The 15974-nt window shown below is 37.0% G+C and overlaps 1 protein-coding gene and 1 pseudogene across 1 annotated transcript in view; one reads left to right on the top strand and one right to left on the bottom strand.

The window, feature by feature from the left end:
- The window catches only part of adam19a (ADAM metallopeptidase domain 19a), a 192998-nt gene that overhangs the window by 108495 nt on the left and 68529 nt on the right, over positions 1-15974 (top strand). The window contains exon 4 of the mRNA XM_055156515.1: positions 6454-6535. Within this exon, the coding sequence (XP_055012490.1) occupies positions 6454-6535 (82 nt within the window). The remainder of the gene's footprint in view (positions 1-6453; positions 6536-15974) is intronic.
- On the bottom strand, positions 15541-15658 carry LOC129409958 (5S ribosomal RNA; annotated as a pseudogene).

Genomic DNA, 15974 nt, shown 5'->3' with positions numbered 1-15974 from the left:
TTGTTTATGCTATATTTATCTGAAGAACTGTTCATATGTGACGTTAACAGTCTGTTGTTCTCTGTTCTTTTGTTATTACTATAACTTGCCTTTCAATATGAAATATCGGTTCCTGGTCTCTGATTTTATAAAATCTCCCCCAAAAAGTGCAACTTATATATGTTTTTTTTTCTTCTTCATTACACATTTTTTGGCTGGTCTATGAAGCAATTTATAGTCCGGAAAATACGGTAGATTTTTTTGCTTTTAAAATACCTTGACAAGATTTTAGTGCGAATTATTACTGTCAGAATCTCAAGTATTTAAGCCAAAAACATATTTCTTCATGTTGTCTGTGTTGAAATGAATCATGGGACACGTAGTTCTCTATGTTTATTAGCTGTTCCTACTAAACAATAATGCGCTTAAGCAAAAGAACTTATAATTCAAATATATTATGACAGCTCTCGATGTTATTGTGAGACGATACGATATCATGAGATTTTGGTTATTGCTACATCCCTAGTTGGTATGTTAACATGCAGTTTGAACACATAATTACTAGGTGTTTGACTTGAATGACTTCTAACGTCTACAGTATAATTGGGCAGAAATTAAACTTGGTCGCGTGGGTTCTTGGATCCCTATTTTGAGCTATACTTCGTCTGCTGAAGGTAGAAAAATTATTCTCATTGTCAGTGGTTTAATTTCTTTAGTCTGTAAGAGGGTTCTGAATCATATTTATAGTCAAGGCACACTATCTTTGTGAATTTATCTCGTAAGAGCAGTAAAAAAGGTGAGAAAGCTAGATTATGTTCTGCAGGTATTAGGAGCCCCCGGGACCAGATGGAGATTGGGTACATTAGTTCATTCACTTCTGCCCTTGCCCATATGTCCGTGGTTTGCTGTTTGAGTAGTGCCTGGTCACTTTTCAGTCAGATATAGTATGATTGAAGGTAGTGTCCCCGTGGCGTCCCACTGTGCGGCTGTAAGTCCAGTGCTCATGCAGGGACATCGTGGCATTTGCCGAGTGATTGCTCTGGCTCTAGACACGATGAATGCCACCTTTCAGTTCAGCAGGCTACAATAGATCCACCATGTTTGTCTTGTACTGTGACCTTTTTAGGCCAGCTAATGGAAATGTACTTTTGCTATTCTGTTATTTTTTGTCCTTTTATGGTCGATGTCGATACTGATGCAGAGAAACCGATGGCCGATAAACTCTGACGGTAATTTTGGGCTGATTACGTAGGGACGATTTTGATTATTTTCCCCAAATTCTAACTACAACATTACCCACTGTGTTGTTTTACCACCATTTGTGCAGTTGTCGCTTTGCAGTGAAGTGTTTGAATAAAGCTTTATTAGTACAGACGTTTTTCACAACTGCCGAAAATGTCCCGCTATAAGTTTGCGGGACTTCCTCTTAATGCTTTTCTAAATATCTGTGGAAATGTGTCGTGTATTTTCCACCAGCTTCATAAATCTGCCTACACCATCACCAAATCTTTATCGAACAAGGTCGACAAAGAATGTATTCTGTCCATGAAGAATTTATCCACAACTATCAAGGTAAAGGAAAGAAAGACCAAAACTTAAAGGTGAACAAAGACTAGCAGAGACTACAAAGACTTAGTGAACTACTCCTGAGCAAAACTAACATTATGGTCATGAATAAAACATAAGTAATAAGTCATTTGTTAATAAGTAACGCGTTAACTAATAGATAGATTTGTGCAGTTTGAATGCTGCAAATGTTCACAGATTACATGTCTAGCATTTAAACTGCACAAATCTCTGTCTATGCTGATATCTACATCATGAAATAGATTTTTAATTAACAAGTTACTTTGTTGTTACTTAAGGTGCTTATGCAGTTCGCTTTTAAGTTTTCGTCTTTCTTACCTTGATAGTTGTGGATAAATTCTTCTTGGACAGAATATGTCCTTTGTCGACCTTGTTGGTTGAAGATTTAGTAATGGGGCAGATTTATGAAGCTGGCGGAAAATATCTAAGACATTTCCACAGATATTTTGCTATAGAAAAGCATTAACCGGGAGTGACGTTTACCCTACATCGTGGCACTTCGGTCGTTGTGAAAAATGTCAATTCTTTAGGCACCAACTCAATCTAAACAACATATCGACTTATGCTGAAGATTTGAGGCCGATTAACTAAAACAGGGAAATATCGGCCAAATGATATATGGAATGATATCAGCCTACAGTTGTATTGATTTAATCTGATTGAGACCACTTGCATTTGGTCAGCATCCTGGTATGGCTATTTTACACAACGCTATCAGCCAGTTTGACAGATAAAAATAAATTACTAGCACTGTATCTAGATATCGTGATGTAATTGATGTATTTTCAACCTGGGCACACTTTCTTGAAGGAAAAACCTACGAGATTGTGAATGTTAAACGTGTCTGCACCTTGCATACGGTGACCTTTGGGGTGACAACAAATCTATTCCTTCTACTTTGCAGTCTGTCTTTGCGCAGAACAGGGGACACGAGTGTAGAAGCAAGTTTGCATGGTCGCGATAAGAATTAGCATAAGATAAGGAAAGTGCCGATGAATCTAGCTTGATGCCATCACAACAAAGACTCTTGGAAGTTTGCTCCTTCTTTGTCTCTCGCTCTTATCAAAGTCCAGCTCCATCAACTTGAAAGAGGCGCGGCCGCTGCTGATCCAACATTTCATTTGGAGGAGATTATGCTTTTTGCCAGCGAGCTCAGCAATGTCGGAAAATGATACAGGCCTTGACAGAAAGCAATGGGAAGCTATGCATATTATCCAAGCTTTGTCTGACTTAGCGTTTCTTTAAAGTTAACTGATATAACAAGGTCTCGCACACACCCACTTACTGCTGTTCTTTCAGCTGTAACAAAAACACGACGCATCAGAGTCATAGACCAGTAGTCGCCAACAAGTTTTACTTTATTATTTATTTGTCAGGGTCGGACTGAACAGAGACATTAATCTTATAAAATGAGAAGATGCTTTGCGACAGATTCAGTAAAGAGCTACTTTCCATCTGGAGTCCCTAGGTAGCACGAAAATGAAAACATAACAAATACACTACAAAATGTTATTAATAAAAGCTTTCTGCTATTTCATAGACAGCTCCTAATGTAGCATCATAAAAAAGTTAAAATATTGACTGCAATATCACCCAGGTTATCAATTTAAAGTTCCACAGTTACACAAAATGGACCTGTGACGTGTTATAATGTTGTTATCTCATCAAAAACAGACCTGGAATTGTGTTTTGTTTCATTCACACATGTTTGAGTAACTCTTTAAATGCTCAAAATGCTCTGTTCCACCTTGTGATGTCATGAAGCGATAGTTTTCAAGCTACCCTTTTACCTTTAGGTCAGTAGAAATGGGCAATTCCAGGGCTGAAATTATCCAAATGATTCTAGTGAAGGTATATCGAGTTTAAAAACACGATGGAGCACTTCATGACATCACAAGGTGAAAGACTGTTTTTTTTTTCTTGAGAGTAGAGCCTAAATATGCAGGGTTTCTGTTTTAATGTAATGTATCATGTGTGAGTGAAACAAAACACAACTCCAGGTATGTTTGTGACGAGGGAAGAACATTGTAATGTTTGTGATTGTTGGTAATAATAAAATTGTGAAAAGAGTGCATAGTTAAGGAAAATTGTTCTGCACTTAGCCCATTCATGATTTATTCACGACTAACATGTGCCAGTAAAATCACATTTTCTTTGTGTTTTGGTCATTTTCAAGCAGCTTTTCTGTATTTTAGCGAAACAAATTACAATTTATGCCTCTCTTTACTGTTGACAGGGATCAAATTGCTCAAAAATAGTGACACCTGGGACATTTTTCTTGTATAAAACTGAGACAAATCACTGGTTTAGGATAAATAAGCTGGGACAGGGGACACAGGGCTCAAAACTGAGACTGTCCTGGGTAAATTGGAACGTCTGGTCACCCTTTTATAACGTAGATCACAAAAGAGTAGACCCTTAAAACAACAATGGTCCCTGAGTCAGCACTGCACCTGGCATGAAGAGGTTTGTCTACAAAAACTGGACCTAAAATGCAGAGATATAGTAGATTCACCCCTGTGTGGACCAGCGATGTGCACAGCTTACAGAATAAGGCTACATCAAAGACACCAATATCTGCTGACAAAGCTGTATGCTGTTTGGAGAGTGGTCGACAAAAAGAGCTAAGGCTACGTCAAGAAGACTGTGTGAAGACAGTGGAGGCCCCAGGCACAGTTACCTCTGGGCTTCAAACTAGACATGTAAGAGCATTTGTAATATCATGAAACTGTCAGTCCCTGCTGTGGAGACATTATTCTACCACTCTTATTGTAAGTGCTTTTATTTCTACTTAAATATTACATAAAGAAGCCACCTTTAACTGGGACAAGCTGGAAAACCTGCTGATATGGACCCAAAGTTCAGCCCAGCTCCTCATCGTGTATTCCAGTCTCACAGAAGTCCTTAGCACTACTAAAGTTACTCTTGTGCTTGTCTTGGTGGATGTTGGGAGATCAATAGGATGATTAGGGACTGGTCAGAGTGTTGGCTCATTGTGTGATCAGTATAGAAAACAAAGACTATTCATTCTAGTGTTGCTATAGACTGGCTGCCCATTACGCAGCTATTGATGTCTCAGTCTTAACTTAATGAACACTTTAGGGTGGCGATACAACCTCTAGTGAAATGTACAAATAACTTTCACAGACTCTTGTTCAGGCTGTCTGAGCTATAAAACCTCAAAACTGCTTGTATTTTTGCAATACTCCTGGCAGTGTTGTTTATTGTGTAAGCAGGAAGTACTCATTGTTATCGTGGGCCGCTGCAGGGTCATCTGCTGTCCATCACTTGTCTCGCTAATGGGATTAGCTAATGTTATCAGCTAATGCTATTAGCTTAGCGACATGGCAACAATGTTCTGGCCAAGGTTCTTCTGGGCAATCTATTGTATCATTGCATTATCTACGGATGATGCAAGCCAGAGACATAAAATAATTATAGAGAGACAGAGTAACTATGCTACAAGCATTCAAAATGAAAAATGTCATCCATTTTGTTTGGAATTGAGAAGCAAAAACGACTGCTTTTAAAACTCATTAATAATCTCAGGTACATTTGAAAAGATTTTAAAAGTACAGCTTCGAATGCTGTTAATTTACTTATATTGGCCATTAGGTCTGGGTATCATTAAGAAGTTGTTGATGTGATACATATCTCGATACATATGCCACGATACGATACATATCTCGATACATAGACCATGATACGATACATACCTTGATACATATGCCACGATACAATACATACCTCGATACATAGGTCACGATACGATACATATCTCGAAACATAGGCCACGATACGATACGATACATACCTTGATACATAGACCATGATATGATACATACCTCGATACGTAGGCCACAATATGATACATACCTTGATACATAGGTCACGATACGATACATATCTAGATACATAGGCCACGATACGATACATATCTCGATACATAGGCCACAATACGATACATATTTCGATACATATGCCACGATACGATACATATCTCGATACATATGCCACGATACGATACATACCTTGATACATAGACCATGATACGATACATACTTCGATACATAGGCGACGATACGATACATTATTTGATACATAGGCCATGATATGATACATATCTCGTCACAGTGCACTTTAGATTTGATATGATATATTTCAAATTTAGTTCTTTACGGTTCAGTGAAAATAAAGGCCAAATCATGGCTGTGACACTAAACGTCTTTGTTAATCCATGTCTTGTGCAAAGTTAATATGAAACACAAACATTTTAATCCTCAAAACAGTGAAAATGTCAAATGTGTCGCATAAATGAGTTTCCTTCCTCTAAACAAGTAACAAAACTGTAGTTCTGTAACAAAATAATTGAGTAAAATATAAAAAAAAAAAAATACTCTTGGCGATATATCGATACAGCAGCCCACAATATTGATACTGTCTCATCACATTAAATGATACGATATGTCGATATTTCAATATTTTTGCACTTGCCTATCAGTCGTACAGTTCTTTTAACAGAACACTTTAAGTCTCTGTAAACATTTCACGTAGATGTTAAACAACACATTTTAATAAAAAATTGCTTTGATCACTTAAATGTTTCAGGAGTGAAGATTGTTATTGTACTGCAGCCGTATTACGAATCACTGAAATTACAATAATAACATATAATGCAGATCCACTATGTAGCCTACTTTCTCAACACATTACAGCAGCAATTTCCTTACGGCAACAAATGGCCTTGCCTGAAGCCATTTTGTCAATTATAGTCTTAACTGCCATTTTCTTCATTCAGTCCCATTTCTACCTGCTGCTCAGACACCATTTTACCACCATCCTTTGTGTTAACTCTCCTCTAATCACTCCTGTCTCTTGTCTCTGCAGGGAGCTCCTCAGTCCAGACTTCACAGAGACCTACTACACAGAGGAGGGCCAGCTGGTGACACTGGCCAACCACAATGTCACTGTAAGTACTTAGAAGAGAAGAAATTTACTGTCTATTTCCCAACTCGCACATCAAGTATTGAAGCTCTGTGATTTGATTTTAAAACTTAATCAATGGTTTAATAGAATAAAAAGTGTGTTGGCTTAAATATGTGTTCTAATATAATTCTGGATTAAGTTTTAAGTCTCAAATGTCTTTATCAAATTGCAGAAGTTTGTATTTTTAAATAGTAATATTAAGAATTGGCCGCTACATGACACAGAGAATGTGGAATACACTCAAAGGAAAATGTAAGCCTTAATTCTGATTGATGCTTGCTATTCTTTATACAATATTTAAACAGTTTTGAGTGCTTTCAGTTTTTGCATAAAGGAACATGATGTACGCAAACAGTGGCTTTGAACTTGCTTTATTTATTTGAAGTAATTACTCAGGTAAGTGAATTGAACCTCTATGAACTAAGTTTGTGGTGGATACAGTTGCCAAAACAGGAAAGTTTCAGGGCCCAAAGAAGAGGAAGTTGTAAGTGCTTTTCTCATAGCCAGATTTTTATCCTGTTAAAAATGTGAAAAATATTCTGAGCATCCTAATTTTTCACCATGATAAGCTCTCTCTGAGACCAGTCCGAACTTTTGCCGTGATGGTAAAACTTAACAGCAACAACTAATTCTAATTATCAGGCAATTAAAAGTTTTATAATTAGATGCAGACAGTATTTTGACTTCAAGACCTGCTTATACGATTGGCAGTTTATTACAAATATATGAGGAAAAAATCTGGAACCCGGATACAATGTTCAAAAAGAGAATAATTTATTCCACGGTAATTTCAGAAAGAAACTTGTAGCCAGTGAAGATTCACAAATCCATGTGTGTTTCTATTATTGGGGTCTTGGTCACAGAAGCAGCAATCTAACTGCACAAACCAACACTTCGTAGTGGTAATTCATTTTGGTCAAAAGTCAAAAAATAACATACTTTCTTATCTATTTTACTTCACAATCACCAGACCCAGTATTTTAGTGAGCAGTGTTGTGGATAATATAATGTTTCAAATGGAAGAGTAGCAGTGTTGACAGCAATTCTCAATATTGTCTGAATTTGAAATAAGTCCGAAGACCACACCACTGACAGTAAATGACAGGTTTGGCTCTGGCCTCCATGGATCCTGGCTCTTATCATCTCAATTCAAATGTGCCCAGTTTAGTTGTGGCGGAGGACTGATGTTTAAATGAGCGCCGCGGGCTGCGTGTCACCATGTGTTGGACTGCTCTGAGTGGGCAGGTGGAGTGGAGTCTGTTCCATCATCGCATAAACAGACATCGGCAATCACATCTCTGCAGGGAAACAAGCTGTACAAGTTTAAACACTGTGGAATGTGGACATACTTTCTCCTGCGGATTTGGACAAACTTTCAAAACATGTTTAGGCAAAAACGACTTCAGACATCTTGTACCAAATGAATGACTTGATCCGATAGTGGTAAGTGTGAATAGAAGTTTGAATGCATGCAAAGAATATTGGAGTCTGGAGATAACGTGGACTTGAAACGTGATTATATAAGAGCTCACAAAAATCATCTTACATTTAATTATTACAGTGTTTCCTATATTTAAGAAGCTGTCATTTAATTCTCTGCATAAAGGTACATATTGTTATTGCTGTTAAAACAGCTGTATAAAAGTATGGAAATTATATTATCCAAGATCAGTCGTTACAGACCAAATAAGTAGAAGTTTGAAACTTTTAAGTTTTCTATTTTCTGCAACAGATACTGAAAATTAAAACTAAATTTGTCATATTTATCTTATTGCTATGTCAACTTAGCATAACGTGTTAGTCAGACTGTCGTGCTTTAGATAGTAAGTCTGTGTTCCTGCCACTCTTTCTGGGTTTCAGATGAAATCGCAGCATTCGTTCATTCATATAGGGCAAGAATATTAAATACAGATAAGAGTAGCTTAAATTAATTGAAATTTTAATTAATTTGCTTGGAGGATAAGCCCCTTGATGTCTCGCCATCTCATTTTTGGGGGGTCCTCAGTCATACTGCTAAAATACAGATTTTGGTTGTATAATACCAAGTTCTAGGGTCTAGTCCAGGGGTGGGCAAACTACGGCCCGGGGGCAATATGCGGCCCTTTAATCTTTTTAATCCGGTCCGCCAAACTGGAATAATGATAATAATAATGATAATTTTTCAGTGTTTTAAAAGTAATTTCAATAAATAGTAAATACCATGGAACTTGAAAGACAGATATTTTGTTGTAATGCTTTGTAATGATTTTCAATGATGAGATATTCCAATAACATGGGGTCTGTTTTCTACATATCCCAGGTAATTTTTTTCTCTTATGAGGTGGATTACCAAAAAACTCCATCCATTTCCTCCTGGACCGGCCCTTCCGTCAAATTTTAGAGCCCTTTGTGGCCCATGAGTCAAAAAGTTTGCCCACCCCTGGTCTAGTCACTAGGATAAGTAATTAGATTCAAAATTTGTTAATTCACTCTTTGTTTTTTTCTTATGAGAATACAGTAAGTAATTAATAAGAAAAACGGTCTTGCATCTGTGAGCACATCAACACATTCTAGATTCTGAAAACCTCCACCTATAAGTTTGTGTCTGAATTCTTATGTTTGCAAGACAAATTAACAATGAATTTTGAGATGCATATTTATCTGAAAAAAGTGAACTGTGAAAAAACATGAGATTAAATGTTTTATTTTTCCCTCACTTTTAACAAAACTGTTTTGTTAACAAAACTAACACTGTATTAAAAGTTCTGGACCTCTCTAAAGTCCGGTGACGTTTAGTTCCACCTGCACCTGTCCATTACGGCAGACTTTCAAAGTGAACTGAGAGCTTCCACACTAATTGTGGCCTGAAAAGTGCTCGCTCATTGCCAGGATATTAATTTGATCTGAATCCAGTCGGCCACTTTGGACCAATTTTTCTCATTTAGCGGAAGAGGCGGTGACACCAGCCTCCAGACAAAGTACAGGGAAGCTGTTTTAAAGCTACAACTTCTAAAAGTTTAATTCAGTCAACGAGAAACTACGAGAAACTCTGGAGTGATTTAGTTGTTTATGAAGTTAGCTTGAACTGGTGGATCTGTTTTCCTCAAAGCAGGCGTAAGTAATGTTCTACACTTCCACATAGGGCTGTGCAATTAATCAGTTTGAATTAAGTTAGAGATTAATGTCAGTCATTTATAATTGCCAGCTTGTTTTTTTTTTTTAATCAAGAAGTCCACCGCCAATCCACGTCAGTAAAACCTGTGTGTTAGATGTCTGCATTGAATTGAATGTCCATCAAAATGGGGTAAAAATCATCAAGTTTAGAGTTGTACCAAGCAAGTCTTTCCTCTTTCCAACATTTAATTTGTTCTACACCTTCCATGACCCATCAAGAAAAACATCGCTGTAACTTCTAATTGTATTTTTTCCAACACCGGAGAAGCCTTCTTTGTCACAGATTGCGGCATATTCTTTTTCCATACAAGTTTTAAATAGTTGAGATAATTTTAAACCCCATGAAGACACATTTTTCACTTATACGCTCTCTTCATCATCTTGGAAGCTTTAACCACTTAGTTTAATGAGATGTAATTGGTCGCATGTGCTCTTCACAAGTCCTGAGAAGATTGAACTCATCAGACTGTTCCGCCAGTGACAGATCGTCAACAGCAAGAAGTGCTAATTATTTAATGTCCTTCTTTTGTGCTACTTCGTAATTGAATAATGATACTTGAAAAGCTCTATTATGTTCTATTGTTCAGTTCTTTGAGTCAATTCGGTAGAAGGCCCCAGGTTACAATACAAATGAGATACAATTGCATAGTGAAGAAAATTAGTACTTCATTTTAGCATCATTTATTGTCGGAGTGTTTTCTAATAAATCTCCTCGCTCAGGCCATTCGTCTTTGTCTAACTGCCTGAATCTTACCTGGAGATAGTTTGTCAAAATGTGGAGTTCAAAAGCTGTTTCACGACAAACTAGATAAACAGCAACTCTGAAAATGCACCATATATTAAGAGCACTACAAACAAGGCTGGCACCGTTCTCCCTCAGCTGCAAGTGCCATTGTGCTTTTGGGCAAGACTGAGAGAGAGGTCATTTTCACAGTTTTGGACTAGGTAACATTTCTGGTGAGGGGTCTGCCACCTGCTGGTCTCCATGTAGAATTTTCCACAATATGGCATTATAAGTGCGTTTATTCAATTATATGTTATTTAATTTATCAAAAATACCTAACAAACATGCTTTCTATACTGTGAGCAGAGTCGCCTCTCCACAGATCTGCCCTGTAGCTTGGCCCTATATGTCGTCCTGGAAATAGAGAAGCTTAATCCTGTACTGTAGAATATTCTTGGCAAACAATAACTTCTCTGTAGAGCCAAGCTGATAATGGACCCTCCACCAAAAATGTTACATAGCACCACTTTAAATGTTTATCTCAGTGTTAAAGGTGCACTGCGTAACATTTCCAGTGCTTGTGTCCATGGAAATATTATTGCTTTGTATAAATGTATATTAGGGATGTAACGATATCCAAATCTCACGGTATGATATTATCACGATATGCATCTCACGGTACAATAATTGTTGCAATAGTGATTAACAGAATTGTACATAGGCTATTTTTTCATTTCTAAATACCGTGACTAGTCTTCAGCGTGAATCATTACTGCCATATTTCAAAGAAATTAAATTTAAAGTGCTTAAAAACAGTTATTTTAAAGTAAGTAAAGGATCATGACCTATGCAGTTCCCTCTTTTTTATTACTTTTAAGTGAAAAACCTTGCAATTCGATATATATTGTGATGAACCACGGTTTTATTGTGAGTTCTGAGGATACGATATTACGATATTTTAGTTATTGTTACATCCCTACTATTTATACAGCATAGACCAGGGGGTGGGCAATTATTTTTTCCATGGGGCCACATGAAAAACTGAAAATATTGTGGAGGGTTGGGCCAAAATGCTTAACTCAGTTCTGCATAATATTAATTGTATTTCTGTATAAAAAGTAGTAAATAGCATTGTTTTGACAAGTCGGTTGGTATATGTTATGACAAAGCAATGAAAAAGTGAGGTCACCTTACAAAAAATGCCATTTAAAAAACATCTTTAAAATAAAAGCAATGCAGCTTAAATCCAGGCATGCAGTAAAATTATAATATGTTTATTTTGTAAATCCAAATGAGCTTAAACGGGCCGGTCAGAGTCAACAGAAGGGCTGTATGTGACCCCGAAGCTGTACAATGCCCAGGTCTGGCATAGACTAAACCTATTAAAGATTACAAGTCAGATCTGTGAAGAGTCGCCCCTATTCACAGAGGGAATTATTGTATTTCTGAGCAATAGAAACACTTGTAATTAGTAACTGTCAGATGTATATATTTAATAGGGATGGGCATGATTTGTCAACTAATCGATAACTGATCATTAAGAATTTTGTTGATCATGTTCATTTTTAATCGACAAATCAAATTTAGGTTGTCATTCATAGTGTAAGGAGATGAGACTGCGTCTGACAGCGCAAACACTGGAGTTGTGGCCTCACTGTCCCACGTTTCAGCTGAGGCACTTCCTTGGAGATCACTAGTCACAGAAGGAACACCTATATTCCACTGAGTCGTGTCCTTCAGTCCGACAGAAGCTGAACCGCATCAGAGCACAAGGAGAGAGCTGTTTTGCTCAGCACTAATAGTTTATGCAAATGAGCCGTGCTGTTTTAAGTTGAATTTCTATAAAACGTAAATAAATGTGCCAAACTGCATTATAATGTCAAATGGGCTGATGTGTCTATAGTCGTTATGGTTTATATGTTGTAAAGTTGAGTTTATTTATGCAGATTAGTAAAAATAATCATGATCATTTTAATATAAAAACATTAATGATTAATCTAAAATCGATTTTTGATGAAAATTTAATCAAATGTCCATCCCTAATATTTAATGTCATACAATGGAACATTCAAGGCAAAGCAATAACATCTTCATGGAGACAAGTGCGTAGTGGACCCTTCACCAGAAAAGTTGCTCCTTTAAAATGCTGAATGTTCCTAGAGCGAGTGATTTCTGACTTCAGTTAACATTAGATTGATGCTTGAGAACAATTGCATCTATTTATTCTATCCGTTTTCTCACAGCCTAGTGGACCCTTGGACATGGGACTGGGCTAATTGCTGGTTTGAGCCGTGGAGTGGGGAGTTAGTGTAGGGAGGGGGCCTGTCTGACAGCTGATGTTGGCACCGCTGATGCTGCTGCTGTTCACTGAATGAGCTTATTACACGCTCGGCTAAGCTGACAGAGACACGGAGCCACTATCACTGGACCGGGCTATACGCTGAAGCAGGTTTAATTGAATTTGGGGATAAATAATAACGGTATGTAGATGAGTTCGTAATGAAATCAAACCGATTGAACGTGGCTAATAAAATCCTGTTTACGTGCTATTGTTCAAGGTGAAAATATAACAGGTTGAATCATTCTTATCGAGGTAATTGGAAAACTAAAATTGAATATTGTTTAAAGGGCTTACGCTACGTCCTGACAAACATACCCACGTTTTGTTTCATTCTCACACGTTTCTTCTCTCAAATCAAAAACACGCTGTTCCACCTTGTGATATGAACAATAACCAAAATATCGTGATATCGTATCGTCAAAGTTCTCTCAATATCGTGGGCCATCACAATATATCGAATTACAAGTATCTTTGCTTAAATTAAGAGTTATGGTGCAGCAATAGCTAAAAAAGACAGAGGGAACTACATAGACCATGATCCTTTGCTCCATTTCAGTGTAGAAACATGAAGAAATAACAGTTCTAAGCACTTTTATTTCTTTGGATTAAGTCTTGTCAAGGCATTTTAAGAGGAAAAAGTAACATATTAACAGTTTTGTTCACAGCCTCCACAAAATATTGCAATAAATATTGTACCGTGAGATGTATATCGTGAAAATATTGTACCTAGAGATTTGGATATTGTTACATAATCGTGAGCCTCCCCACCATATCGTGAGCTTTCCCACCATATCGCAATAAATACCGTGAGCTTCATACCGTGACGATATCGTATCATGAGATTTGGATATTGTTACACCCCTAATAATACAAGAAGTACTCCACTGTGATTTTAAACTCTATATCTCTGGAATTTCTAGTCTCTACTAAATAAACGGTAAAACATAGCTGTTAACTTGAAAACTACTGCTTTATGACATCACAACGTGTAACAATAAAGAGTTACTGAAAGCGTTGTGAAAAAACTAAGATTTAATTTTGCCTAATATGGGACCTGGTAAACGGTTTATTGTTTATTTTTTATCCCCATTAGCATCTGCAGCGTACTGTGTCCCTTTTCCTGTGGTCATAAAATTTTACTTTACTGTTCCTAAGGCTGCTTGATTATGGAAAAAAAGTCATTATCACCATTATTTTGGTTAATATTGAAATCACGATTATTCAAACTATTTTTAGTTACACAATGCATTTATTCAGCATTTCTCTCTCTCTCAAAAAAAACCCCAAAAACAAACTAAAAACACTTTGTTATTAATATTTTATGCAAAACTTTGAAATTGAAAATAAATATAGGCTACAAATATGTACCTTAGAGCAGTTTTGTAATTTCTTATAATTGCAAATTCTTGACATCAGATGTAAATTATATATTGAAAAATCGGTAATATCTCTGTTTTTTTGGAGACATGCAAAATTTTAATATTCGTCTATAATTTCATATAATTATATTGTTTGTTGTAATGCTCCAAACAAGGGTGTACAAAAAGGGGATATTTCTGCCCTTTTGTGGATATTTTTATGGTGAATTAATATTTTGTGCTACATGAACCTCAACCAAGACAGAGACACATTTTAGCACATTCCTGATGCATTGTTAAACATTGTCTGAATTTTGTTAGAAAGACAAAACAAACAGAAAAAGATGAATTCATTTTTGTCAATATCACCAACTCCCTAATGATGAAGGGCGGAACCTGCTCTAGTTTAACAGTATTTGTGAACGTGTGTGAAAAATGCCTCTAGACCTCCATTGTGTGAGAGAAATTTACATAAGGATTGTTGAGAAATACTGTATGCAAATTCCTAGAAATGTCAGCCCTTTGAATTTATGTGTGAGCCATAAAAAGTGTAAATCTGTTTGCTCCTGTTTGAATATGTATAGACATCTGTTAGCCAAAGGACACATGTACACAGTCGCTACTAACAGCCTAAGTACTGAACATACACATCTATTCTGACAATTTGTACTGATTTATGTTTTAAGGCTTCTGTCAATGTTATTCTAAGCCCAACTTTGTACAAATTAAGTACACAGGAAAAAGAAATACTGCCATGAGTTACATTTTTATTTAATTTTACTAGCATTTTAGATCACATTTTTAAATAATACTGTTAAAATGTGTGTAAAATCTCTCAGTTGCCAGGTGGAATCCATGGCAAAAGAAGAAATTGAATTTGTCAACTGGGCAAAATTTTATTTTGGTCGAATATGTTTCACAGCTCATCCAAGCTGCTTCTTTATTTCTGGTCAGACGCTGGTGGATACTTCTTTATATCTGCCTGAAAAGAGGAGCTAACTACAATGAAACTACTCTGAATCTAACACACGTACTTGTTTAACAGTTTCTGTTTGTTAACTAGACCTATTGAACTTGCACTAAGTGTGGGGTCATATTAGCAGAATCATTCAGGGCAAGTAGGTGTGTGAGTTTCAGAGTACTTTCAGTGTAAGTAAGTAATTAAGTAAGTTTTTTATTTATACAGTGCTTTTCACAGATATATGTCACAAAGATGCTTTACACATCATTATTTATTCACTCCATACCTGGTGGTGATGAGCTACTATTGTAGCCACAGCTGCCCTGGGGCAGACTGACTGAAGCGTGGCCCCTCCAACCATCACAATCATTCACGCAGACTCCACTTTCATACTAGGCAAAGTGGGTGAAGTGCCTTGCCTAAAGAACAACACATTTTTTTGACTGACGCCCCCCTGTGGCACCTGCGTTTCCCAGCGGTCTCCCATCCAAGTACTAACCAGGCCCGGCCTTGCTTAGCTTCTGAGATCTGACGGGATCAGGCTTTGACAAGCTGGTATGGCCACTTGTTGCTCCTCCCTTCAGAGAGATATAAGGCAGTGTCCACCAGCGTCTGATCAGAACTGAAGAAGCAGCTTGGATGAGCTGCGAAACGTAATTGACCAAAATAAACTTTTGTCCAGTCAACAAATTGAATTTCTTCTTTTGCCAATACTGTCAAAACTGAATTAATTGTTTTGGCCAATCAGAGCAGGTGATGCGGTGCTGTTATCATAGACTCTTTAATGAAGTGTAGTGCTAAGTGAGTGTGACGTCACCCGTAGTGTGCAGCTGCAGCCAAATGAAGCTCATCAAGGCCTGCGGCACTTATAGCGAAGAATTTGGA

This window comes from Boleophthalmus pectinirostris, unplaced genomic scaffold (genome assembly GCF_026225935.1).
Source record: "Boleophthalmus pectinirostris isolate CB_2022bp ecotype Guang Dong unplaced genomic scaffold, ASM2622593v1 HiC_scaffold_20, whole genome shotgun sequence".
Taxonomy (NCBI): Eukaryota; Metazoa; Chordata; class Actinopteri; order Gobiiformes; family Gobiidae; genus Boleophthalmus; species Boleophthalmus pectinirostris.
Note: the sequence above shows the minus strand (reverse complement) of the source record. Positions and strands in the feature narration are given on the sequence as shown.